At 53.7% G+C, this 23,711-nt stretch overlaps 9 protein-coding genes across 9 annotated transcripts; 3 read left to right on the forward strand and 6 right to left on the reverse strand.

Moving 5' to 3' along the window:
- Positions 1-160: 160 nt before the first annotated feature.
- Positions 161-1,524, forward strand: Z520_03146 (uncharacterized protein; the record flags this gene model as incomplete). Its single annotated transcript, XM_016773659.1, has 3 exons — positions 161-553; positions 688-737; positions 888-1,524. 3 exons carry the CDS (start codon positions 161-163, stop codon positions 1,522-1,524), a joined length of 1,080 nt encoding a protein of 359 aa, XP_016635716.1.
- A 394-nt stretch (positions 1,525-1,918) lies between these two features.
- Z520_03147 (uncharacterized protein) lies at positions 1,919-3,160 on the reverse strand (the record flags this gene model as incomplete). Its single annotated transcript, XM_016773660.1, has 2 exons — positions 1,919-2,817; positions 2,941-3,160. 2 exons carry the CDS (start codon positions 3,158-3,160, stop codon positions 1,919-1,921), a joined length of 1,119 nt encoding a protein of 372 aa, XP_016635717.1.
- A 1,357-nt stretch (positions 3,161-4,517) lies between these two features.
- Positions 4,518-5,104, forward strand: Z520_03148 (uncharacterized protein; the record flags this gene model as incomplete). The annotated part of the gene is made up of 3 exons (XM_016773661.1): positions 4,518-4,615; positions 4,692-4,796; positions 4,855-5,104. 3 exons carry the CDS (start codon positions 4,518-4,520, stop codon positions 5,102-5,104), a joined length of 453 nt encoding a protein of 150 aa, XP_016635718.1.
- Positions 5,105-5,990: 886 nt separating this feature from the next.
- Z520_03149 (uncharacterized protein) lies at positions 5,991-6,806 on the reverse strand (the record flags this gene model as incomplete). Its single annotated transcript, XM_016773662.1, has 2 exons — positions 5,991-6,618; positions 6,673-6,806. 2 exons carry the CDS (start codon positions 6,804-6,806, stop codon positions 5,991-5,993), a joined length of 762 nt encoding a protein of 253 aa, XP_016635719.1.
- Positions 6,807-7,549: 743 nt separating this feature from the next.
- Z520_03150 (6-phosphogluconate dehydrogenase, decarboxylating) lies at positions 7,550-9,364 on the reverse strand (the record flags this gene model as incomplete). Its single annotated transcript, XM_016773663.1, has 5 exons — positions 7,550-7,990; positions 8,043-8,471; positions 8,525-8,976; positions 9,025-9,209; positions 9,351-9,364. The coding sequence occupies 5 exons, from the start codon at positions 9,362-9,364 to the stop codon at positions 7,550-7,552; spliced, it is 1,521 nt and encodes a 506-aa protein (XP_016635720.1).
- Positions 9,365-10,704: 1,340 nt separating this feature from the next.
- Positions 10,705-11,673, forward strand: Z520_03151 (uncharacterized protein; the record flags this gene model as incomplete). Its single annotated transcript, XM_016773664.1, has 1 exon — positions 10,705-11,673. The coding sequence occupies one exon, from the start codon at positions 10,705-10,707 to the stop codon at positions 11,671-11,673; it is 969 nt and encodes a 322-aa protein (XP_016635721.1).
- A 1,349-nt stretch (positions 11,674-13,022) lies between these two features.
- Z520_03152 (uncharacterized protein) lies at positions 13,023-16,600 on the reverse strand (the record flags this gene model as incomplete). The annotated part of the gene is made up of 4 exons (XM_016773665.1): positions 13,023-15,721; positions 15,796-15,837; positions 15,896-16,082; positions 16,142-16,600. 4 exons carry the CDS (start codon positions 16,598-16,600, stop codon positions 13,023-13,025), a joined length of 3,387 nt encoding a protein of 1,128 aa, XP_016635722.1.
- Positions 16,601-17,679: 1,079 nt separating this feature from the next.
- Positions 17,680-19,647, reverse strand: Z520_03153 (uncharacterized protein; the record flags this gene model as incomplete). The annotated part of the gene is made up of 3 exons (XM_016773666.1): positions 17,680-17,835; positions 17,897-18,886; positions 18,982-19,647. 3 exons carry the CDS (start codon positions 19,645-19,647, stop codon positions 17,680-17,682), a joined length of 1,812 nt encoding a protein of 603 aa, XP_016635723.1.
- A 2,759-nt stretch (positions 19,648-22,406) lies between these two features.
- Z520_03154 (uncharacterized protein) lies at positions 22,407-23,651 on the reverse strand (the record flags this gene model as incomplete). The annotated part of the gene is made up of 1 exon (XM_016773667.1): positions 22,407-23,651. The coding sequence occupies one exon, from the start codon at positions 23,649-23,651 to the stop codon at positions 22,407-22,409; it is 1,245 nt and encodes a 414-aa protein (XP_016635724.1).
- Between the last annotated feature and the right edge of the window lie 60 nt (positions 23,652-23,711).

Here is a 23,711-nt window from a genome sequence, read left to right on the forward strand (position 1 = left end):
CTCCCTGACTCCCTCTCACTCCCTGACTCCCTCTCACTCCCTGACTCCCTCTCACTCCCTGACTCCCTCTCACTCCCTGACCTTCAAGCTAAAGCCACCAAATACCTAGACTCATACCTGAGACCTCGCTTCCATTTCCCAACATCCCAAGAAAAACAAAATGACGCCACCAGCAGTCCAAGTGCACTCGCAAGACCCATGCCTGTCGCCGAAGAAGATGGGCACCAAGATATCAAAGGAGGACCACCAGAACCGCACGAAATCCCACCTCCAGCCACGCTTCAGCCTACCTCCGACGACACCGCCGTCCAGCAGGACAGATATCGTCATCGGCGGGATCAGGGTGTACGTGTACGGCCTGGAGGAGCTCGTGCATAAGGCCGACGTCGAGGTCGCCGTCCTGTACCTCGCGCACAATCGCAAGAGGTCGTACCTGGTCACCGAGGACATTGCGTACGAGGTTCTGCACAGTTATAGAACTGAGCGAGGGCGGCGGAAGAGGTATGAGCTCATTGCGGTGACGATTAATATGAGGAATCATGGGGATCGGGAGGTATGCAGTTTTTGCTCCCACTTCGGTTTTTCCTCTGTACTTTGTCATTGACGTTCTCAACTCCACCCATCGGTGTATAACAATCGGTGACGACCACACTGGATTCTGGTGTCTGACGTCTGGTCAACGAACAGGTTAGTCCACATGCGAACTATACGTGGGACGACGGGAACGATAACCACGGGTAAGTGTGACAGAGTTCCTTCTTCAACAGGTTGCTTTGTTTATGTTCACTTTTGCTACATTCTCAAATCCCCCATTTTCACAGCCGACTTTATTTTGGCCCCTTTGGTTGGGTTTAAGCTAACATTCCAACCTCTGCCCACTCAAACAGCATGGACCTCCTATCGATGATCTCCGGCTCCGCCCAGGACTTCAAGCTCATCCTGGACTACCTGCCCGCGTACCTGCCGCAGTTCACGCGGTTCCACAACATCATGGCCGGCGTGTCGCTGGGCGCGCACACGGCGTGGCGAATGGCTTCGTTAGCAGCGCCGGGCCAGATCGAAGGGTTCGCGATGGTCGTTGGGTGTCCGAGTTTGAGCCCCCTGCTTCTCTCGCGGCTGGGCATCGAACAAGCCACTGGCGCTGGTGCTACTGCCGCCGCCGCCACGCGGTACGAGGGCCTGGCGGAACTGATGACGGACGAACAGAGGCGGAGGTGGCCCCGGGCGCTGGCTGAGCTCGTTTTGGAGGGCGACAGGTTCGTCGCCGACGAGTTCCCCACCGATGTGCCCGTGCTGTTGTGTAATGGGGCTGTGGATCCGTTGGTCCCGCCGCAGTACACGGCCGCCTGGGTCCACCGCCGCCGCAAGGTGACGGAAAGGGAGAACGGGGCACAACATGAGGAGGGTGGCCAGCAGGTCCGGCTCTTCGTGCAGGAGAATACGGGCCACAGCTGTACCAAGGAGATGGTGTCGTTGATTGCTTCGTGGTTGGGTGATCTTTTTCAGGTATACGAGTACGAATAGTGCGCGGAAAATCCTGGCCTTGGTTTTTGGGGTGTTATAACTGGTTACCATTACTACAAGAATTTGGCTTCCGGAAGAGGGGAGAAACACACATAAAGACACGAGTCAAGACACGCAATGGCACCAACAGTCTGGTCTAGATATATTCGTCTCTCGAAAGGGTCCGGTTGGGAGGTTTTGTCTGGCATCCTGAGCCGGCGTCAAGTTCCCAAAGAACTGGGGCTCTACTGGATTTCTCTGCCTTTTCAAATTCATTTACAGTACGCGGGAGAACACAGATAAGTTGAATTTCATTAGACAATGGATGTAGTACCAGCTATGTTCCCCCTTTTGGAAACACTAATTGATACCACAAACAACCACGAAGTCAGGCTCGGGCTCCTGGGTTTTTCATTCAGCTCTTGACAAAATGCGGCGTCAACGCGATCTTGACGCACTTGCTACTACTACTTCCCGCCTTAGTCCCGACGCTCAAGGTGCCATTACACGAGAACCACTTCTCCGCCACTCCCGCGACGCTCACCGTCAATTGCTTCCCACCACTCGCACTGTTGAATTTGGGCGTGGTGTAGGCCTTGGCCGTGATATTGGCGGGTGAGTCGAACCACAATGTCGTGGCCGGTGCCGTGGCGGCGGTGAACGGCGGGTGTAAGTTGGCGACTTCCTTGCTGGCAACGCCGACGAGGCCGCATGCCTTGTTGAATGTGAATTTCGTGGCCTTGGAGGAGGACGTGGCGCCGAAGGAGATCTTGTCGCGTCCGCCGCCGATTTTGGAGAGGACCGCGTAGGTCCCGTTCTCCTTCTTGAGAGGGCTGGATGTTTGTTGCAGGATGAATGTCGGTTGCGGGCCGGAGGGGTTGCATGTCGTGGGCGTCGCGGCGGGAGATGCGGCGGGGGTTGTTTTACTGGTTTTCTTGGTCGTGGGAGGAGGCAAAGGCGTCGTGTCTGCGGGCGGTGTTGTGACTGGTGTTGTCACCGGTGCTGTGGCTGGTGGTGGAAGGGTCGGGGAGGTCGAGGACGACGATGAAGAGACCGTGACGGTGTCGGTGCCGTTCCAGTAGACATTGCAAGTGTCGTCGGTGCAGCAGCTATACTGCACGATCAGATGCGTAACGCACTGGAACCCGGCCGGACACCAGTAGCCCTGCGACCCGCCGCAGCAGATGGCCCCCTGGCTGGCGGGATACATCCAGCTGGAGCCGCAGCATTTCCATCCGTCGGTGGCATACCCGGTCCCGCAGGCGACGCTGTCCTTGGGTCGACACCCCAGAGCGTTGCAGCACTCTTGGTCCGCTGGACAGCAGTATGCTAGTAACAACGCTTCTGGTCAGCCCCATCGCCATCGCACGTAAACGTACACAGAAGAGAAGAGTGTGTTTAAAATGTGTGAAGAAGATGGGAGTCTTTGAAACTTACCGGCGCAGCCGGTTAAGCCGTCGCATGACGCAGCATCGACCGCAGGGAGGCAGGAGTTTGAACGGGTCGACAGATCGCGCTTCATGAGCTGGCCATACATTTGGTGGTCAGTGAGCAAGGCAGGATTCCTGCGAGCCTGCATGTTGGCTGCGTCGACCACCTGCAGGTAAAGGAAGAAAAGAGGCACGCAGATCGTCATGCAGAGTAGACGAGAAGGCATTGTTGCAGCGATTGCTGTGGTTCGAAGAAGCAAACTGCCAAAAAGTAGCAATGGGGGAGTCTAGAGCAGATATACTACCTGTTTCTCCTCCAGGTCTAGACGCCTCGCATACCTATTCTTGAAGGGCATTTTCTTCGAGACTCGCCTCATTGCAGCCCAACACAGCTCCTTCGAGACATCATACCCCGTCGGAGCCTTTTGGCCAGACGTTGGAAAAAGTCTGAGTGTTCGGCGTGCTGCAGGCTCGAAGCCCACTAGAACCCAAGGCATACAAGCTCAACCAATAAGCTTGTTTCTCTTTTTTCCAGACGTATCTGTATGGAAATGTAAAAGGACCATGGTGTGCAAGTTGGCCCGTGTACCGTTGCAGAAAGTAGCCGGAGGTTGTCGACAAGCGGTAAGGCTCTCTACGCTATCCTTTTGTAGCGAGCGAGTCCAGTCCCTAGCGGTGTTGGCATGAAGGGGAAATGGAGACAGAGGGACGATTCTGCCTTGTGGAACGATACCTGTTCCTGCTCAGCCCTATGACCACTGCTCTGGGCCTTTTGTCAATACACGAGGCGAGCGGGTCACTTTTTTCGTGGTGGGTATTTGGGGAATGGAAAGCCAATGCAACGAGGCTTTGTCAAAACTCTCGTGGTCGCTCAGCGGAGTTTCGACTTATTAGACGAGGCCAAGCGTACCTAGGTAGGACTTCTCAGCCGCACACGAGCGAGAGACGGGAAAAGCACGCCGAGAGATCCTTGATTTCCCCCGTCGTTGGGTGATAAGCTGTGACTTGTCATGTGGAAGCACCAGAAGCTTTCTTGGCCACCGCAAACACGAGCTTAAGCACGCAAAGGTACGGAGCTTGTCTGTTCTGGACCTCGCCAAGCCCAATTTCACCATCCAATCTTCGCTTAAGCCTCGTGTTTTGATACAAGAGTAACAGGACGACTCCTCGATCCCCATGTCCCCGGCTGGCAGGCGCTCTGGGAATGGGATATTCAAAAACACTTGGACTTAGTCGTGGTGGTCGTGGAAAAGTCTAAACACCGTGCGAAGGCCGTTCACAGCCTGGCCGGTGAGTTGCCAGCCGTTCGCCGAGCCGCCGTCATATCTTCGGGGCTCGTGTCTCGAACTCTGTGTGTTTCAGTTGTGGTCGTGGTCGTGGTGATGATCGTGAAAGTGGACTGGGTTACGAAACGGCCCCTTTCAGGGGGAGGAGGCAAGAGAGAGCCTAAGCCGCATAAATCGGCCAGAGATCCCTTCTGCCTGACAGGGCCTGTTTCTCCCAGTTCTCCTCTAGGTATGTAAGTAAAGACTACGACCAGCCTCTCCTCCTCCATATCCAAGGGTCACCGTTCAAAGCTTCAAGATGAGATTGTCAATTGCGTTAATGGGCGTGCCACTTGCCGCCGTCCATATGGTCTCGGCACAGATGGTTTGCACCACGGACGGATCTCCTGGGCCTGAGTAAGTGACTCCAGCCTGATGACTTCCCCACGTCCAGTGCATGCACAGTGGAAAACCACTAACAATCTAAACGCAGATCTGTCCTGCAATGCCTTGGGTCAGTCGTACAGTGCGCAACCACGCTCACGGACGAGGTAGCCCTCAGCTCGTGCGAATGCAGCTACGTTCGTGCAGCCCTCAGGTAATGCCGCCCGATGTCCCTCGTACGGCACTTCGCTGATATTTTTTTCTCAATCTAGCTGCTACACATCGATCTGTGGTGACAGCATCCCCTCAACGAGTGATATCATGTCTCTGAGCTCCCAATACTGTGGCGGCGGAGGGTCCGCAGCAACTACCACGGACAGCGCCGCGTCGATGACAGGGTCACAGGCCAGCGCGACTGCCTCAGTCGCAAGCGCAACAAGCAGTGCCGGTGCTGAACATAGGGGACTTAAACAAGAAGTCTTTGTGGTTGCTGTTGTCGGGTTAGTCGGTGCTCTAGTATAAATTGGGTCATCTGCGAACGCGAGCGGGTTGTATAGTAGTTGCCCTGGCCTAACACCGCAACGGCCATTGTTTCTTCGGGGGAGCGAGTCTGCCAGCCACAGTCAAATCTGTTTAGTCCATACCTCGTATTCATTGGTCAAACAGCCAAGGGTGTTGCTATCTGACCACCCTTTTCAGGAGCACGGCACGAGTTCATATACTAGTATTCCTGAGGCTTGCTCCGAGCCTGGGATGGTCCTGCCCACGCTGATGGAATTAGGCGACGTCGGGAGGATCCGCAAGGCTGCCGCCTGAAAGGGGGTCAAGCGATTGTCTTCCCCAAACATGGTCCGCCGGCCCCCCGCACACCAGCGTCGGCAGATCTTCAAGTCGTTGAGCATTTCAGTTCGACGGCGAACCATGGCGGAAGATATAAAGCAGCTGTGTAATTCATCTGTATTCCGTACTTCGTGTAGAGAATCCAAATACCAGATGCATAAGAGCGGGCACAATTGCAGAGTATAGTTATGGACACATGGTTGCTCGAGCTCCGTGCACAACAACCTTTAGGATTCTCTTCAGTCCATTTCAACCGAGAGACAGAGGGTTGAGCCTCTCTATCCCACTGCTCGCTCAATGATCCTACCACGACTCGATGGTGGTAAACCCTTGGTTTGAACGGAGCCAATGAGATGATTGAGGCGCAGTCAACAGGGTACCAAAAGGGGGCAGCGCTCTGTGCTGCACTTCTTGATATCCTGATGTTGACTCCAAATAATGCGCCTCGATATCCCGGGCCTGTCAGTGCTTGTTCCTGGCTCCTGCGCGAGATTCCGCACAGTCAACCGTCCTTCCCGCCTTCTTCATTGAATCCCAGACATTCGGGTTTGTATGCCCTTAATCTACATTAGCCGCCCTTCTTCATGCCTGCGGGTGAAGCCGCTTTGACAGGCGAGACATCAGATCCTAGCTTCCCGTCGAGCGATCCCTTCGCAAATCTCAGTGTGATCTTCGACCGCTCCATATCTACCACCTTCTTCATCCGCTCCAGATCACCATCTCGGCCCTCGGCGTGCCGAACATTTGCCGCGCCATACGGTTTGTCAATCAAGAAAGTATCTGAGATGACCATGATGTTGCCAGACCAGCGCGCTGGGTGAGTCCGGGAGAGCGCATCGAACAGCGCTTGGTCAACTGGGCTAGTGCCTTTGGGCCCGACGCGGGCTTGTGCCGCTTGCTGGCTAGCTATGTTCTTCGCAAGTCGGGCTTGCACAGCATTCGTGTCGATTGTGTTGAGGGCCGAGGTGTTCGCAGGTACCGGGGATGATTGAGGGAGCGAGAGGAGCTGGAAGGAACTGATTTGCGAAATGGGGATGATTCGGTAGGCACCCGCCGGGGCGACGAGGGAAGTGGAGGTAATGGAGATGGTAGAGCTGGCAGAGGTATTGATGACGAGAAGGTTGGTCAGGGGATCAGCCGTGTAGACAGTACCCTCCACTGTTGTTTGATTTGGCGCAGTGGTGGTCAGGCGGACGCTGTGACAGCTGTGAGCGACTCAAGTCGTCGTATTTCGTCAAGCACAGTCTTACCGGCTTCCAATGGCTGATTGCAAACTAACATCCTGAGATACCGAAGATGCTGCAGGCTGAGTAGGCTCGCCCTTGGGCAGAGCCACCGGCACTCTTGTTCCTGCATTATTCTGGCGTCTAGTGTCGGCTGCCATCATCACGCGATAGCGGCCCGCAGAAGAAGATCAGGTACAAAGAAATTCTCCCGCCAGAAGCTATCACACTCCTAGCGTTTTGGGAAGTGGTGAGGGTGTGGGGAAAGTCGAGGGGAGAAAACAGAGGCCGCGTGGGCCTCGAATGATCGAAATCGAAGACGAAGTGAGGCAGTGACAGGCCAGGCCCGTACCGGCAGTCACAACGCTCTGGTGCGCAAAAATCGAAGCCAGATTGATACGCCAAGCGCCCAATGCCAATGCTTTTTGAAAATGGAATGGAGAAGCAACAGCGAAACCAAAGAGAAAATGAAGCGCGTGGTCGATCGACCCGCAAAGTTGATGAGCGCGAGAAGCCGCAACTGACGGGTGCGGTCGCAATTGTGGTGGACAACGTTATTTGGCGAGAAGGGGAAAGTCACCCAAAGGGAAAGTCTGGAGACAGGGCGAGACACCAGCCTCATATGATTGGTCTGTCGGGGGTCGAGTTTCACCGAAAGCCGGACAGGGGCCGAGGGGCGTAGCTGGGGATCCCAGGATCAAGTTTTATTTTCCAGGCACAAAAACAAGGCCCAATTATGAACACTATCTATGCCGTAAGATGCAATCCTGAAGTCCTCCAAGTCAAGTACCATGCACAATGACAGAGCCTGCACGGACATGTTTTCTAGAGCCCGATCTCTCAAGGCGATGCTACAAGACACGCGAAAGAGAGACAGAGAGAATCACCATGGACGATGGTACGTCTAGACGTTGTAGGTGGAAGCAGAGACGTTTCCACCGCGGCCAGTCCAGTTGACGTGGACGTGTTCGCCCTTGGGGTACTTCTCGTTGGCATACTCGGGCTTGATCACAAAGGTGTGGGCACCGAAGTAGTCGCGCTGGGCCTGGAGCAGGTTGGCGGGCAGGTCCTTTGTGCGGTAGCCATCAAAGAAGGCCAACGCGGTGCTGAAGGCCGGCATGGGAATACCGGACTTGACCGCAAACGCAATCACGTCTCTCCAGCCCTCTTGAGCGTTGTGGATGGCCTTGTTGAAGAAGTCGTTGAACAGCAGGTTTTCGAGGTCAGGATCAGCACGGTAAGCAGAGGTGATGTCCTTCAAGAAGACCGATCGAATGATACAACCACCACGCCACATGAGGGCAATGGATGGCTTGTTGAGTTTCCAGCCGTATTGTTTGGCGGCCTGTCATGTCCAGTTAGCTTAGCGTGCGGGGGAAATCCTGCAGTTGGCTTACAGTTTGCATAAGCATGAAACCCTGGGCATATGAGATGATCTTGGAGGCATAGAGACCCTGCTCAAGGTTCTTGAGGAAAGCGGCCTTGTCTCCAGTGAAGGAGGGCTTGGGCCCTTCAATACGTTTGGAAGCACGCGTACGCTCATCCTTGATGGAAGACAGGCAACGAGCGAAGACAGCCTCGCCAATCAGAGTGACAGGCATGCCGAGGTCGAGAGCGTTGATGGCAGTCCACTTGCCGGTACCCTTTTGACCAGCCGAGTCAAGAATCTTCTCGACAAGCGGCTTGCCGTCGTCGTCGTTGAAGCGAAGAACGTCCCGGGTGATTTCGATGAGGAACGAGTCCAAAACACCCTTGTTCCATTCGGCGAAGACGTCACCCATCTCCTGGTAGCTCATTCCGAGACCACGCTTCATGATGTCGTAGGCCTGAACTTGGTCAGCGGAACACATTCTGGCAACAGTGGGCTCATCCGACTCACCTCGCAAATCAGTTGCATGTCACCGTATTCGATGCCGTTGTGAACCATCTTGACATAGTGTCCAGCACCTTCGTCACCGACCCAGTCGCAGCATGGTTCGCCGTCGGACTTGGCAGCGATGCTCTGGAAGATGTCCTTGATGTAGGGCCAGGCCTCCTCATTACCGCCAGGCATCAAAGAGGGACCGTAGCGGGCACCTTCCTCACCACCGGAGACACCAGTGCCGACGAATCGAATGCCCTTCTCTGCAAGGTATTTGGTGCGGCGGTTGCTGTCCGGGAAGTGGGAGTTTCCACCATCAATGATGATATCACCCTTGTCACAGTAGGGGAGCAATTTTTCAATGAAGTCGTCAACGGCAGGACCAGCCATGACCAAGAGCATCATGCGGCGGGGCTTCTTGAGCTTGGAGACAAATTCCTCGATCGAGTGGGCTCCGACGATGGACTTGCCTGAGCACTGTTAGTACGGTGTCTACTGCACACGGGATTGTTCCGTACCCTTGGCCTCATTTTCGAGGAAACGGTCGACCTTGGAAACGGTTCGGTTGAAGGCAACGACAGTGAAACCATGGTCGGCAGCGTTCAAGATCAAGTTCTGACCCATGACCGCAAGGCCAATGAGACCAAAATCACCACTGGGTTCGGACTGCGCTGGGCCGACCTTGAGGCCAGCCAGTCGCGCTCTAAAGTCAGCATGCTGTTCGTCAATCGAGTGTAATTATATGACGGAGAGAGCAGCGCTTTGGGATGCAGTTTCAATAGAGGAAGGGAAGCAGGGGAAGAGGACAATTGATATTCCTGCGCGACAATGGGGAGGGACGTACACTGGACCAGACATGTTGACGGTGGTGGTCAATTGGAGACTGGACAAATCTAGGTATGGGTATAGTGGCACAGCGATTCAAGAACAATGCTGAAGTGCAGCAACCGAGTCTCTGTCTAATGCACCGAAAAAGACGAGAGGACACGAATGTTAAAAAGAGAGAAGAAAGGTGCAACAGGGGAACGGGTAGTAATAATATGTTGATTAGAGCTGGCAATGGGCACCCAGCATGGATTACCACTCAGGCACGGCTTCAACCCCACCAAACAAATTTCTCTCGTTGGAGGGGCATTTTGGGAGCTGCAGTCACCCACCACCCACCACCCACAACCCACAGCCCACCACCCGTAGTTAGCTGGTAGGCGGCCAGGTGGCCGTGACTTCGGAAGCTTTGGGTACTGAGTCGCCCTCGGCCGGCTGACTACTCCTGCCACTGGGACTAGCCGTCTTGACCACTCATCGAGGCACGGTCAGTTCCCCAATGAAGAGTCTCTGTGACTGTCGCGGATTACGTAGAATTGATGAAACCAGGTGCAATAAGCCAGCAACCATCTGGCACAGGGCCATGTGCTATCGGGATTCGTGAATAACCAGCACCTTGGTGACTCAGCATTGAATCATTCTTCCAGCCCTGGGCAGCAGCAGCGACATCAGAAGCATCAAACCCTGATCATGACGCTGGCACGGCTGGCCAACTTGAACTGCGACTTCCGAGATTGTTCTCCCGAGCCGTCCGAAAGCAGCCGGGACGCGTTGTCGCAAAGGTGACCAGTACATTTCTTTCCCATGGATGTACCTAGTATGTAGACTGATGCGGGCGATCGAGCCACGTGTGATGCCCTAACAAAGGCTGTCTTGCAGGGGCTGCTATTATCTGGTCGAGTCTCGCTCTTCCGATGCTCGCCATGACTAACGTCTCGGAGCCTTCCCAACATACCGCTCGCCGCCTCCGCCCAAGAAAAGTGGTGACGCCAATACTACCTAAGTCACGTGAAACTTAGCTATACTGTATATGGACTAGTGCCTTGGTCGAATTTCTTCTGGCAGCCAGAACCTCTCGGATGGCAGTTTGGCACCAGTATCCGGCGCTGCGTATCATTGTTGATCCCAAAGGCTTCGGGCGTTTCTACAGATTTCGATAGACTGTACATCTGCGCTTCACCACCCTACCTTCAAGCTTGTGACGAGATACAGTCACAGCGCATTTCTTCTGCAACACGACGATTCTGTTTGTCACTCAGCGCTCCTCAACCGTCGTCTACGCTGCTTGCTCTGGCCCAAGACTAACCTCTACTAAGAGGTCTCCGGTACGTTTCATCAACCAGTGGTTTTCACTGCCAGATCAAACATTCATCATGTCATATCCGGCCCCTCCAGGTCTCAATACCTCCCAACCTCCAGCTTCACTGCCTGCGCGGCCGCCGCCGTCTGCAGTCGGCCCCGCGCAAGCCTTCAAACCACCATCGAGCGCCGCCTCTGCGAAGCCGGCTTTCACAGCCTTTGCTCCAAGGTCGGTAGCGAACTCATATCGCACGAGCAGTCCAGCGCATTACGCTGCAGCGCCGGTCACTACCTACAGCCCTGCTGCACAGTATCAGCAACCCACGTCACTTCCTCAATATGACGCCTCCTACTCGAGCGCTCCTCAGATCCGCAACCCTTTCGTGCCGACCCCAGACGCATCCTCCTCGGCGAATCCATATCCAGGCTACGACGCCGACTATGAAGCACAAGTTCAGCAGTGGCAAAGCGCATACATGACCAGAGATGTTAATAACACGTCCACGCCAAAACCAACAGGAGTAGCCGCCGCAACCACTACCCAAAACACGAGCACGTCCCAGAAGGAGTCCACAACTCAACATAAGGATGATGCCGCTAAAACGGTCCATCGCTCGGGCGGTGGTACCAATTGGACTGATCCGACCCTCTTGGAGTGGGACCCGGCACACTTCCGCATCTTCGTCGGCAATCTCGCAGGCGAAGTGACAGATGACTCCCTCCTCAAAGCCTTCGCACAATACCCCTCGGTCCAAAAAGCCCGTGTGATCCGAGACAAACGCACCACCAAATCCAAGGGGTATGGATTTGTAAGTTTCGCCGATGGAGATGATTACTTCCGTGCTGCAAGAGACATGAACGGAAAGTACGTGGGCAGCCATCCGATTGTGGTGAAAAAGGCGGTAACAGACGTGCGACCTACAACCGCGAAGCAATCAGGACACAAGGGCAAAGGTGGCGCTGGTGGCCATGGAAAGGTAGAGCACGGTGGGGTGCATAAGAAACAGCCCAAGACGAAGGGTGGATTAAAGGTTCTTGGATGAAGACGGCACAATGGTTTTGTCCTAATTGAATTCGAGTCTTTCAAATTATGCATCGAGCAACATGACGATAGTGGTTCAGTGGGCCAGCCAAAGAAGCGAACGAGCCGTCTGTTTCGGACCATTCTCCGAGATGGAATGGGCATCTAAAAGCACAGCCATATGATTGAAGCATCCTCCGAGCAGGAAAATTGGCCAGAGAGAAACATTGCTTCCGGCGAGGCCAGCAACCATGCGGTGTCCAGAATGATGGTTCCACTGCATCGTCGTGTTATCCGGGCTCAACTATTGAGTTTTCGGTTTTGCTTACTAGGAGGACGTGTGGCGGCAGTGTTGCAGACTATATCCATCTGCCGCCAGGATGGTATATGCATCCGCCGCCAGGATGGTTCATGTCAGTCGGTGGCTCGAATGGGAATTGTCGCTACAGTCGAGCGATGCGACAGTGTCAAGACATGCGAAAGTGGGACGAAACATTCTTGCATTATTCCGACTTGATACTCTCGAGATGGATACCGCACTCGTCACTGAACCGTTGATCGGCACTCTTTACTTGTCACAAGCTTTGGTGCCGTTGTCGAGGAGGACGCATGATAGGCCAACTATCCTATCTAGGGTAGCTATTCGAGGTTTGGTGGTGAATACGAGAGCTCCTTGCCGCCTGCTCTAGGAATTTGGCCCGGCAGATGTTCCACAAGTGTATTGCGTCAAGGGAACAGGGGATACCCAAATGAAAATACCCCAGTTGCTCAATGACATGCTCAGATGTATAGCCAAAGGAAGGGTATAGGTGCATCAATCAAGACCTGTGCAATCCAGATCAAAAGGATCTTCTCAGCAGAGATCTTTTTCCAACGCGAACACAACGTACCTGAAGTAGTAGACAGGGGGTACATCAGCGAACTTCTTACACCATACTGGCTGGGAAAGCGACATGTATATATCTCTCTCCCTGTCTCCAAAGAGTACAGTGTAGTATTAAATAAATAAGTAAATAGACGAAGAAGAAGAAGACGAAACCACGATGTGTAACTCTTTACTTATAAATCGGAAAAGATATTTTTTTTTCTGCTTTCGTAATTACCTCATGATCATATCTGTAACCAAGAATGATTTCCAAACCCATCAACGCCATGTCTTTTGATAGAAGAGTTTTATGTAAAAGACTTAAGGGGAGGAACGGAAGAGAGGAGAGAAAAGGAGAATTGTCGGATAGAGAGAACAGAGAAGCAATACCGTATCCAATCCCGATATTCTCGCGGCCTTCAAGTTTCCGGACAATGTAATGATCCTCCGCCCAGAGAGATCCGGTCCCATCCCTCATCGCCGTCGCCGTTGCCAGTCTGTCAAGATCATCTCCATCTCCTCTTGTTCGTCGCTGTTCTGGTTGCCAGAGGGGGGTGCATGCCCAGCTTCGAGATTCTGCTGCTACTTCCTAGTTTCATGCCATCTTCCAGACAATTCGGGTCACGCTTCTCGCCCTCACCGGTTACCACGGCACCCGTGCTCTCAGGCTCGGCAGCCACAGCTCCCCTTGAGATGTCATCCGGGTCCAAAATGCGCTCGGCGGCCTCCTTGGTCTCTGCGTCCTCGCCCCCAGCAGCCCCGCTTGGGGCTTTGCCTCTGTCCGCTTCTTCGTTGTCGGAATATTCGCTCGGTCGTACGACCTTCAATTTGATCCCTTCACCCTTCAGTGTCGAATACACCCTCAGACCCACAACACACACGGCGTTCCATGGCTCACCAGGCCCGTCGCCGTCATCATCTGCTCCGCCGCCCGGTGGCTTCAGGCCTGGGCCGTCCATGTCGATGGTCGGGTTGAGTAGCGGTGAGCGTGAGCGGCGTCGCCCACGGCGGATAGTGGACCTGAGCCGGCCTAGACCGGGAGTGAAGGTGTGAGTCGACGATGTACCTGACTCGGCGTCGCTGCTGCTGTAGGGCGACATGTCGAGTTCCGGACTCCAGTCGAAAGGCGGGAAGGAGTCTGCGTCAGAGACGTCGTCGTCGTTCGTGGGTCCTGTGTGTCCATTTGATTCCTGATTGCCGTCTTTTTCGCGGACAATGTCGAAATCTCTGATTTGGTCACCGTCTTGGATATCATACTCCCTATCATCAGCGCCGCTCCCGATGCCTAGCATGGTGACGGCTGTGCTGTTAATCGTGGCGCTGCGAGCCGGCGTCCGATGGTGAGGTCCATTCGCCATACCAGGTTGAGCATCCCTATGCCATTTTATCACAGAAGTAGCTTCTTTCCCAGAGCCGATGTCTTTAGATGCGAGATGCTCCGGGCGAGATTGTGGAGGCAGCCTCGACAGCGGCTTGACGTCTGTAATGACAGGGGAGCCATCAAATTGAACGGCCGTATCATCAGCCCCTGCTGCTACAGCCTCGGGTGGTGCGGGCTTCTTGTCAGAAAGGTGTTCCGGCTTGCTGGCGTGCTCTTCTGAGTTGGCGAGCTTGATCACTTCTTCCAGCGGCTGGACGACACTGTCGGCGGTGACTTCTTCTGCTGGTTTCTCCTGCGAAGCAAGGATTGGGTTTGGCTCCTCTGACAGTTCTGCAGGTTCCTTCGCGCTCACAGGAACGAAGTCGTTGGAGCTTTGGACCTCGATGGCTTCAGACCCCGGGTTCAAGCCTTCGACTTTGTCGACGTGCCCATTCTGCATCGTCGAATCCCTCCTGCTCTCAGGGTTCGCGTTGATCATGCTGCCAAAAGTTCCCTGCCTCTCGACAACCGGTTCGCGGGGCTTCTCAGCGGCCAGTCCGTTGGCCCGTTTCTTCCTCTCTCTCCTCTCCTTGTTCCTTGCCTGTCTCTCCTTCTCTAGCTCATGTCTTTTCTTCTGTCTCTCCCAATGCTTCTTCGCCTGGGCCTTGGCCTTCTGCTTCATCTTTTCCTTCTCTTGTGCACGTCGAATCTTCTCACGCTTTTTGCGCTCTTTCCGTTCGGCCTCTGTTTCCACAATCACACCCTTGGCATGTGCGAGATCGTACGAGAGCCCCATCTGAATGAGCTTCTCGCGTCTTGTGGCGGCATAGACAGGCAATACATCTTCGACGTGCTCTCTGTCTGTGTTCCGGGTGGCGGTGATCTTCATCAGAACCGAGTACGTGCCAGCTTCCAGCTCAATGTCTGTGCTCACAGATCTGGCCATGGCATAATTGCCGTTGGATCGGACAATGTAGTCGTTTTCGTCCTCCTTGTTGTCGGACTCGAGGCGGAATTGTAGGTCAAATCCATAGCCACCCTCCAATCCACTGAAATAGGTATCGTCCAGCTGCGCCAGAACAATCACCACGGGCGCCTTCTCTTCCAACGTCAAAGAGAATTTTGTGCTGTGATACTCGGCCGACCATGAGACATTGACGCTGGTCCAGCACTGTGTGACATTCCACTCGGGACCAAAGATTCTCGTACGGTCAAAATGCTGATACTTCTTCAGGAGATCATCGTAGCTGATCCAGAAGATGCCATCATTGCCAAATTTGTGGTCCAGCAACTGCATCCACTCGGGAGTCCATTCGGAGCTGCCATCACTCCATCTCCCCGTCCATTCTTTCTTGCCCCAGGGATTACGGAGCTTCAGGAGTCGCTCGCCGTTGATTTCCCTCGCATCCATGATGCTGTAGGCATGCCCTTCGGAGATCCCTTCACGTTCGCGGGGTGCTCTGGTGGTGTCGAGCCAGTTGGCGTAGAAGCCCGTGGCGCAGCCAAAGAGGAACTTTTTGCCGACCTGCATGAGTTCCTCGCGCCAAAAGGCTTCACGGTCGAGAATGTCGGTGCTGTATATCTCCGTTGTCACGCCGCCGGTCAGGTCTTCGATAGCCTCGCCCGTGAATCCTCCGTCGATGGAAGCAAAGTCTCCGTGCGCTTTCGCGTAGGCCTTCTCAAGAAGTGGGAGCCATGTTTCATTTTCGTCACTGCATTGCGCAAAGTACAGTGCTCTCGAGCCTGTCAAGTGGGCTTTGAGGTATTCTCCGGCGCTGTCCACGCGATTGATGTCGTCCCAGACCACCCGCTCGTCCTGGGCTTCGTCGTAATCTGGTGCTTTGGCTGCAACCATGTCAGTCCTTGCCTAAGTAGTGATAGCACATGGATATATGGATATTGAAGAGAGGTGAACTTACTGTAGAGTTTATCATCGATGATCGTATGTTGCCATTCGCCATCTGCAAATATAGATTAGAAGGCTTCAATTTTCTCACCCAGAGAACACCAGAAGATTACCTCGAAAGAAGACAAATCCGTAGACACCGACGTCTTTGTCATGTTTGACACACACTCTGTCGATCAATCCTTCCATGTTGCCCAATCCACACAGCGCTGCCATCAGATAGCAATCTCCATCACGGCCCTGACGCACGTCACCAGCAGTCGGGCCGTTGATGAAGAATTCCGGTTTCTCAAATATGTCCTAGCCATTTCTTAGCCGTTGTGGGATCTCTCGACTAGAGCAACAACAAAGAGACTTACCGTGACTCTTCTGACGCCCTTTGGTTTCATGCAATCGCCAGGTGTGCTGAGACCGTCGAGACAATTCCGCTGCCCGGACTTGAGATCCCACTCGATATCAAAATGCATGTCCCGGTACTTCTGGTTCAGTCGACGGCACTCCCTGACGATCCTGTCTACGTCCCTCTTACACTCATCGCGAGCCTCTTCGTACGACTTGGCCGCGCGCTGGCCGACGACGGTGCCATGAGGAGTTTTTGCGGCCTTCTTGCGGGCATAGGGGTTGTTGGGGAGGAGAGTGAAGACTTTACCAGGGTGCGTGGGGTTCAATTGGTTCCAGAACTGGTTCACTGTCTCCTGAGGAGGCTGTCGGCGCTGTTTGCGCCGCATCTTTGTCGGAGCTGGTGCAATAGAAAGATCAGGCGGTGGAGGACCATACCAGCGGCCGCCTCCGCCGATATTGTCTCTGCGATCATCCATGGCCTTTTATGACTTGGGCACAGAGATATTCGAGCCCAAATGGAGGCGTAGGTGACTCAAGTGTATAGTTGCGTTGTCCAAAAAGAAGCTCGATGGCACCTGAAATCCAGCCGGCTAGGTTGTCCAGGTACGGCGGCGGGGAACGCACGAGGGCCAGGGGCAGTGGCAGCCTGATGAACAGTGAACACCTGAGTCAGACGACACGAGGATGAAACGGGTTGCAAGGAAGGAATCCGCTTTATTCGTCGAAATCAACCAGATGGGCAATGGAAAAGAACAATACAGACGGAAGGAATAGAAGAGAAGGAGGCTGAAAACCACGACTGCAACTAACGACAAGCACAAGGCAGCATCTTGACCAGAGACAAAACCACCCGAACTCTAGCTCGTTAGGCCGACTCTGTCGCACAAAGGGGATCATGGTTCTGGACCATTGCATGAACTAGTACCAGGTAGTTTGGAGGCGAATGCCACGACCACGTCTGATGCCATGCCATGGGCATGAAGTGGTCGTGCGGCTGAGATGCAGCCAAAAAGCCCAGGACTTTGGTGATGTACGGTACCCAGCTCGCCAGGTAGGTACCTAGGTATGGAACGAGAAACGCCACAATGCGCAAGGAGCGGCATGTTGCCTTTTGTTTGGGCAGGAAATCCATCAGTAGTAGCTGCCTCCCTCGTCCCAGTCCCACTGGTTGCTGGCCCTACTGGGTATTTGACGCACTAATATTCTTACACGAACCAGTTGGCTGGGCAGAACAGGCTCAATAGGCAGCGTTCTGTGGGCCCTAGGGTAGGCGACCGGTCAACTCATTTCGCTCAGCTGTCGCTGTCTCGCTTGCGTGCGCAAATGGCCCGCGCGAGATGGATACAAAAGCCAGCAGCTGACTTCATCCAGTTTGCATAACAGATAACAATCAAAAATAAAATACTCGTACACTGAGGCTGCGTTTTTGTTTCGTTTCAAATAAATAAACATAACTTCATAGCCAACGTTACAAACAAACCGGCCAACCGGGCATGCCCAACAAGTAGACGATGACATGCCTATTCGGCGGGTGACTGTGATAGCACTACAGCCCTTAGAAACCCTTCTTCTCGACCACATCATAGTCGCCAAACTCGTCGGGAACAATGACCAAATTGTCCGAGCGATATGGGTCGACTTTGACTTGCTTGAATTTGCGCGCGGACACTTTGTTCTCAAACAAGACATCAAGTTCGGCATAAGTGAGACCCTAGGAAGAGTGTAAGTGGTTGGGCCCTGGGAAAAAGAGACGAGAGAGATGAACGACTAACCTTTGGCTCTGGAAGACGGAAATAGGTCCAGATCAAGCCTAGCAAGTTGAGACCGCCCCAGAAGAAACAAGTCTTTCCACGCCAGTCCCAGGCTGTTGGATTCATCATGCGAGGTTGAAGAGTGCCAACCACGATACCCATGATGTTGTAGACGTTCCGGGACAAAACGACAGTCTTGATTCGGAGCCGAGTGGATGGAAGCTCAGCCACCAGTGAGTAGCAGACAGGCCCAACAGTAAAGTCGTAGACGAAGGTGAGAATAAGAATCAAGGCACCAGAAGCCCATCCAATCGAGGTGGATAGGTTTGGAACCCCCAGGCCACCAATGATCATCAGGATGATGAACATGGCCAATTGACCGGCGAGATACAAGGTGCGACGACCGAAGTGCGGCATCAAGAACCAGGAGAGCACCGTCCCCATGAAACCCATTGCACTCTGGCCAACACCGAGGGAGTACGCATTGCTTTCGCTCAAGCCGGCTTGGATCATGAAATAGGTACCCCAGCCGATCATGGGAGAACCTGACGTCTGTTGAATCAACCACGTGATACAGGTAACTTCAGTCCGGCGCAGGTCAACGCCCTTGAAGCAGTCCCAGTAGTTAGTGCCCGCAGTCTGCTGGATTTCAAGCTCATTGGTGTGGATCATCATGGCCAACGTGTCTTCAACGTTGAACTCGGTGTTCTTTTTGGACGTCAGCTTCAGCAGCGCAGCGCGAGCTTGGTCCAATTTGCCATGGCGAACAAGCCACCATGGACTCTCTGGCGCAAGGAACGCAGCTGTAGCAATTGGGATCGGCCATATCCACTGAATTGCGTATGGCACTCTGTATGCCCACTGGTCGGTCTGGTTCACGAAGCCTTTCAAAATACCAGCAGCGAGAAGCTGACCAATGACCCAGCAGAGGTTGACGTAGGTCGTCAGGTATGGTCTCAATGGGACTGGGGTCACTTCGGCGGCATATGTGGTAGTAAGGGTTTGGAAGACCTAGAGGAGGAGTAATGTCAGCCTTGTTGCTCGAAACCTGGTTGCTCCGGGCGCGACACCAACACCCAACGGCTGCAGCACAAGATCAAACTTACCCCCCATGGGAGACCCGACAAGACGTAACCAGCGAGCAACATCTTCACATCAACAGCGAAGAAGGTGATGAAGATGCATCCACAAATAAAGGCCAGAGCGCCAATCATGGTCCAGCGGTATCCGATACGCTCGGAGATGATGCCGTTGAGAAACAGTCCGATAATCTGAGCAGCGGCCGTGCCATTGCTGAGCGCAGACTGCCATGTCGCAGAGACCTGGTAACTCTGGACGCCGTTGACAATCCCTGCGGGCGACCCATACTTGCGAGCAAACGTGGTCAACCCGAAGAAGTTGCCGAGGAGGTAGGTGTCGTACCCCTCCATGATGACGGCGAGAGAAAGACAGAAGGAGAACATGATGGCTTTGGGATACAGGCGGCAACCCTCACGAAAGCCCATCCTATGTTCCAAATCTGCGGCAGCTTTGGCATCGGCAGAGAGCTCGGCCAAATTGGGGACTGCGACAGACATCTTGCGAAGGGTTTCATCCTTCTGATTGAAGACTGTCTCATCTTGTTGTGCTGCGACAGCTGCAGCGGGGACAATAGAAGATCTTCGTCTGGTCGTGTCGTAGGTTGGTGCTCCCATATTGTTGGCATAGACGGAGACACTCATATGGCGGCCAGCACGGCCGGCGCCACTCTCTTCGTCGTGCGCGTAGCTCATCGTCGGGGGTGGTAAGGCTCAATCAAAGATATGGCCAATGAAGCACGGGACCTCGAAGGTACCGGTTCAAATGATCGAACAGCTAAGCTTCTCAAAGATCTGGCCTGTGGTCGGTCGAAAAGTGCCAGGCTTATGGAAGGGTATACCAGGTACATATATACTCCAGCATCTGGTGTTCGTGTTTCCCTCCCCTCCCGTGAAGCCAAATGACGCAGTTATTTCTGAGAGAGCTAGGGCAGCAGTAAAACAGAGCTCTTAGTCGCGTTGAGGTCTACCAATGGCAAAGAGGTCGCCGGAGAAATTTCCAATCAACGCAACCCACATCAATTAGGGCTCGCATGATCGAGGTAAGAGTTACCCAAATCGACGTCTCTCAGACTTTCCCACTGGCTTCCCCGGGAGCTCACTGAGCAGGGTTAAGCGAGCTGGTCAAGGTCAGACGGGTCAGGTGTTGCCAGCTCACAGACCAATGGTTCCGAACGAAGAGGCTACCAAGAGCTTGGATAGTCCAGAGCCTTCCCACAAATGTCGGAGGAAGAGCAGAACCACAAGGAAAAAGGGAGCGACGAGCGGTCGTTGGCTGGCATGTGCGGTGAGCGGTGGAGCTGGTGCTGGAGATCGCTGAAATGGACGGCGAAAGAGTGGAGAGAATGCAAACAGCCTCGCTTTCCCATGTGCCACCCTGTCTATGTCACAGGGGCGCTACCGCGAGCTCTTTGCCTTCCACCGTCCACCTCGGCCCTCCATGAGCCCAACAGACCTGGTTACTTCCCGAAAAGAGTGAGTTTAGACTCTCATGGATGTGTCCTAGTTGCTGATGAAGAGCCAAACCCCGCACTTCAGGAAAGTGCCCACTTATGTCAAGTCCTAGATCTTCTCCACTTTGTCGATGGCTGGGGCATTTTGATGTCTGGGTTTCCAACATTGTTTTCCGGACTAATCTGTCTCCTAATGTCTGGTTCTCCAGGCGTTTTGCGGCGGGCAGATGCTCGGCGCTTTTGGTGATCTGGGGGATCAGCTCTCTCACCCACATTCCTCGGCAAGCCGCCGCTCGTCCACAGAACTTTACTCCTTCTCTGGAATCAGAGTCTCCTGATGTGTGTTGGAGGATCCGCGGTCAAGAATTCAACAGTATCGTGCCGACATCCGTAAGGACACTTACACCCTCTGCCATCGAAATGACTCGGCAACCACAAGTCTGCATTCCTACCTGGTACCTGAGGTTGAGGCGCGACCGGCGAAATTGTGACCCTGGTACATTGTGGCACTCTCGTGCCAGCCCTGGTTACCAACGAACAAGAAGGAGCCTTCAGCCTCGAGCTGCTGCATTAGGTCTGAACCTGGACGAGTTCTTGTTGCATCGAGATCCTCCCGAGCCCCTGGGCAAGTGAGCAACGTCACCACCTTAGTCTGGCAGTGGTGTCATGGATTTGTACCTAGGTAGATACTGAGTTGCCAGAGCGTTAGAGTTGTCTCTCGCTAAAACTGTGTCTATCACTGACGATCTCCTCGTCACTCTGTCGTTCGACGTTGCCTCACAGCAGATAGGACTGATTGAGTGTGGGCTAAAGACAACAGTTGCGTGGGTGGCTTGACTTTCGTATTGAGGAGGGGGTGTCGGTTGGCATTCCACAGCGACCATGACAACACCCTCCTCTTCACTAAGGCTCTGACATCAGGGGGCTGTAAAAAGGGTGCTTTCAAGCGACAGATTCTTTACCTACCCTCTCTTTGTGGCCTTCATGTTTGAGCCCATTCGCACTATAGCATACAAAGGGATTAATGCATATGTCGGTCAGCCTGCGCCCCCATGTCAAAGCGCACATTTCGTATCCATTGTTTGAGGGTCGAGGCTGGCGAGGTAGACCCGTTCGTGAAGGCTTCATGGGGTTCTGGCTTCATGCAAGCTGCCGTCATCATGCGTACGAAGACGCCTGCCTCAAGAGATGGATACTTCGTGTGCTAGGCTGCTCTCATGTCAGTGACGGCCGGCCACTTTTGAAAGAGCGGCCGGAAATGCACAAGCAACCAAACAGCTACCTCCTAGGGGTTGTGGGGAGTCCTTTGGCGGTTAGTGTGTCTTCTTACCACGCCGGGAAAGTTGTTGCGGTCTTGCGACGCATCAAGGCTTTGGTTTCTGCTGTCTCAGCGCATCAGATGCCCCCTACCGGGCAAGGGCCTGGCCTGGTCAGCAACTTACACGAGCAAGGAAGATTCGGCGGGAATTGGGTTGCAATAGAGACGCCGAAGGTGCGTCTGTTGAGTGGAGGAAGAAGAACAAAGGGGAACGGGCTGCCAGAAGCAAATGCTGGCTGCGAGTCTGTGACAAAAAGTAGCGCCGAGAATTTCGCCGACAGCAAGCAGGATAGACAACGTCTCATGACAAAATCCACAATTACTCCGACCGCAGAACGCCTTTCATGCTGTCGTCGTTCGAGAATTCTACCCGTTTCAGCTAATGAAGCGATGAAGAGTGACTCCAATCTCGCGACCTTGTGTTGGCTGGTTCTACATACCATATTGCGCAGATGCATCGTTTACGAGTATTGGTGCGACACCTCCTGCAGCGATGTGACTCCTCGCTCATGCAGCGGGACATTTTTCAATCAAGCTTGTCGTACTTCTTCCAGATTCTCGTTGTACTTATCTCCCAGGTCTGCATATTCAGTAACATAATACTGAGGAAACGATGCACTGCCGAGGACGGTGACAGGAACATCGAAAAGGTTTCTGCCAGGTACGGCTCCTCTTTTCACTGCTCATGAAGCTTGACCGTTGATGTCCAGGTTCGACATTGCTTGCTCTGCTGTCTTTCCCACCTCAACTTCTTCCTTCCCCTCGCCCTCGATCGATCCGTCCGGTTTGCTAGTGACGTTGCTCGCACCCGGGTACCTTGAGCCTTTATCCTTTGGTTGCTTCTTCTTCTTGGCCGGCTCGGGAGGAGGGTAGGCTTTCTTCTCAATCTCTTGCCATTCCGGTGACGCCTGGAATTCGGCTTGAATGGGAGCCAGCAACTCTACAAGAGCGGTAGCTGCGCCAGCCTTGAGCAATTGTGGGGTGAGCTTGTCGGCTCGGTAATCCTCCTTCAGGGTCTCAATATCGTGATACACCAGCGGCTCTCCTTCTCCTTCTCTTCTCTCGCACACGAAGGATCCTTTTCCTTCGGGATCTCGCAGAGAGCTGATGGGTAGTAACACATATTCGACAAAAGATATTATGCCATTTCCTTCGATTTCTCCAGCAGCTGCATAGGCTTTGCGGAGCTTCTTTCTGACTGCGTCAGCCGTGTCGAGAATGTCGATTTTGGAGTCGGGGTCTGAGGCAGACATTTTGCCACCAGCCAGACCGGGTACCATAGGATTCATCAAATGCGCTCGTTCTTTATAGCCAATCTTGGGAAGAGTTTCTTGTGCCAGAGCAAATATTTTTCTCTGATCGACTCCACCAAATTGTGCATCGACGCCCAAATGCTGCTCATCCAGTGCCTGCATCAAGGGATAGATCAGTCCAGATAATGTGGCATTTTCAACCTGTTTGACGACCTCAGCACCGGCCTTTTTGGCATCGTGCTCTGTCACCACGCTACTCAGTCGGAAGACATCCATGGTGTAATCTGCGCTCAATTGGTAAGAGGAGCCTAGAACGAATTCCAGCTTCTCCAAACTCACGCCGACGGCCTTCAGGAGGGATTGGATAATGTATTTGTAGTATTCCGCCCGGAATTTGACCAACTCGATGGGCGCTTTCAAATTGTCGAGAAACCCGTGGATGTCTGCCAGAAGGATCTTGACCCGACAGCCCGCTCGGAGAAAGTGCGCAATTTTCATCATTGGCACGAAGTAGCCGCAATGCGGTCTTCCTGTCGTGGCTGTACCCCAGTAGATTATCAATGGTCTCTGCTCTTTCAGAATGACATTTTCAAGAATGTCTTCGTGTAGAACCTCCTGCAATTGGTCTTTGATCAAAGCGAGCTTCTCTTGCGGAGACAGCTCTTTGCCTGCCATGGTGGGCAGGGTGAGATAATGGGTTGTTGAGTCGAGGTTGAGGGAGAGCAGGAGGAGACT

Source organism: Fonsecaea multimorphosa (genome assembly GCF_000836435.1).
Source record: "Fonsecaea multimorphosa CBS 102226 unplaced genomic scaffold supercont1.4, whole genome shotgun sequence".
Classification (NCBI taxonomy): domain Eukaryota; kingdom Fungi; phylum Ascomycota; class Eurotiomycetes; order Chaetothyriales; family Herpotrichiellaceae; genus Fonsecaea; species Fonsecaea multimorphosa.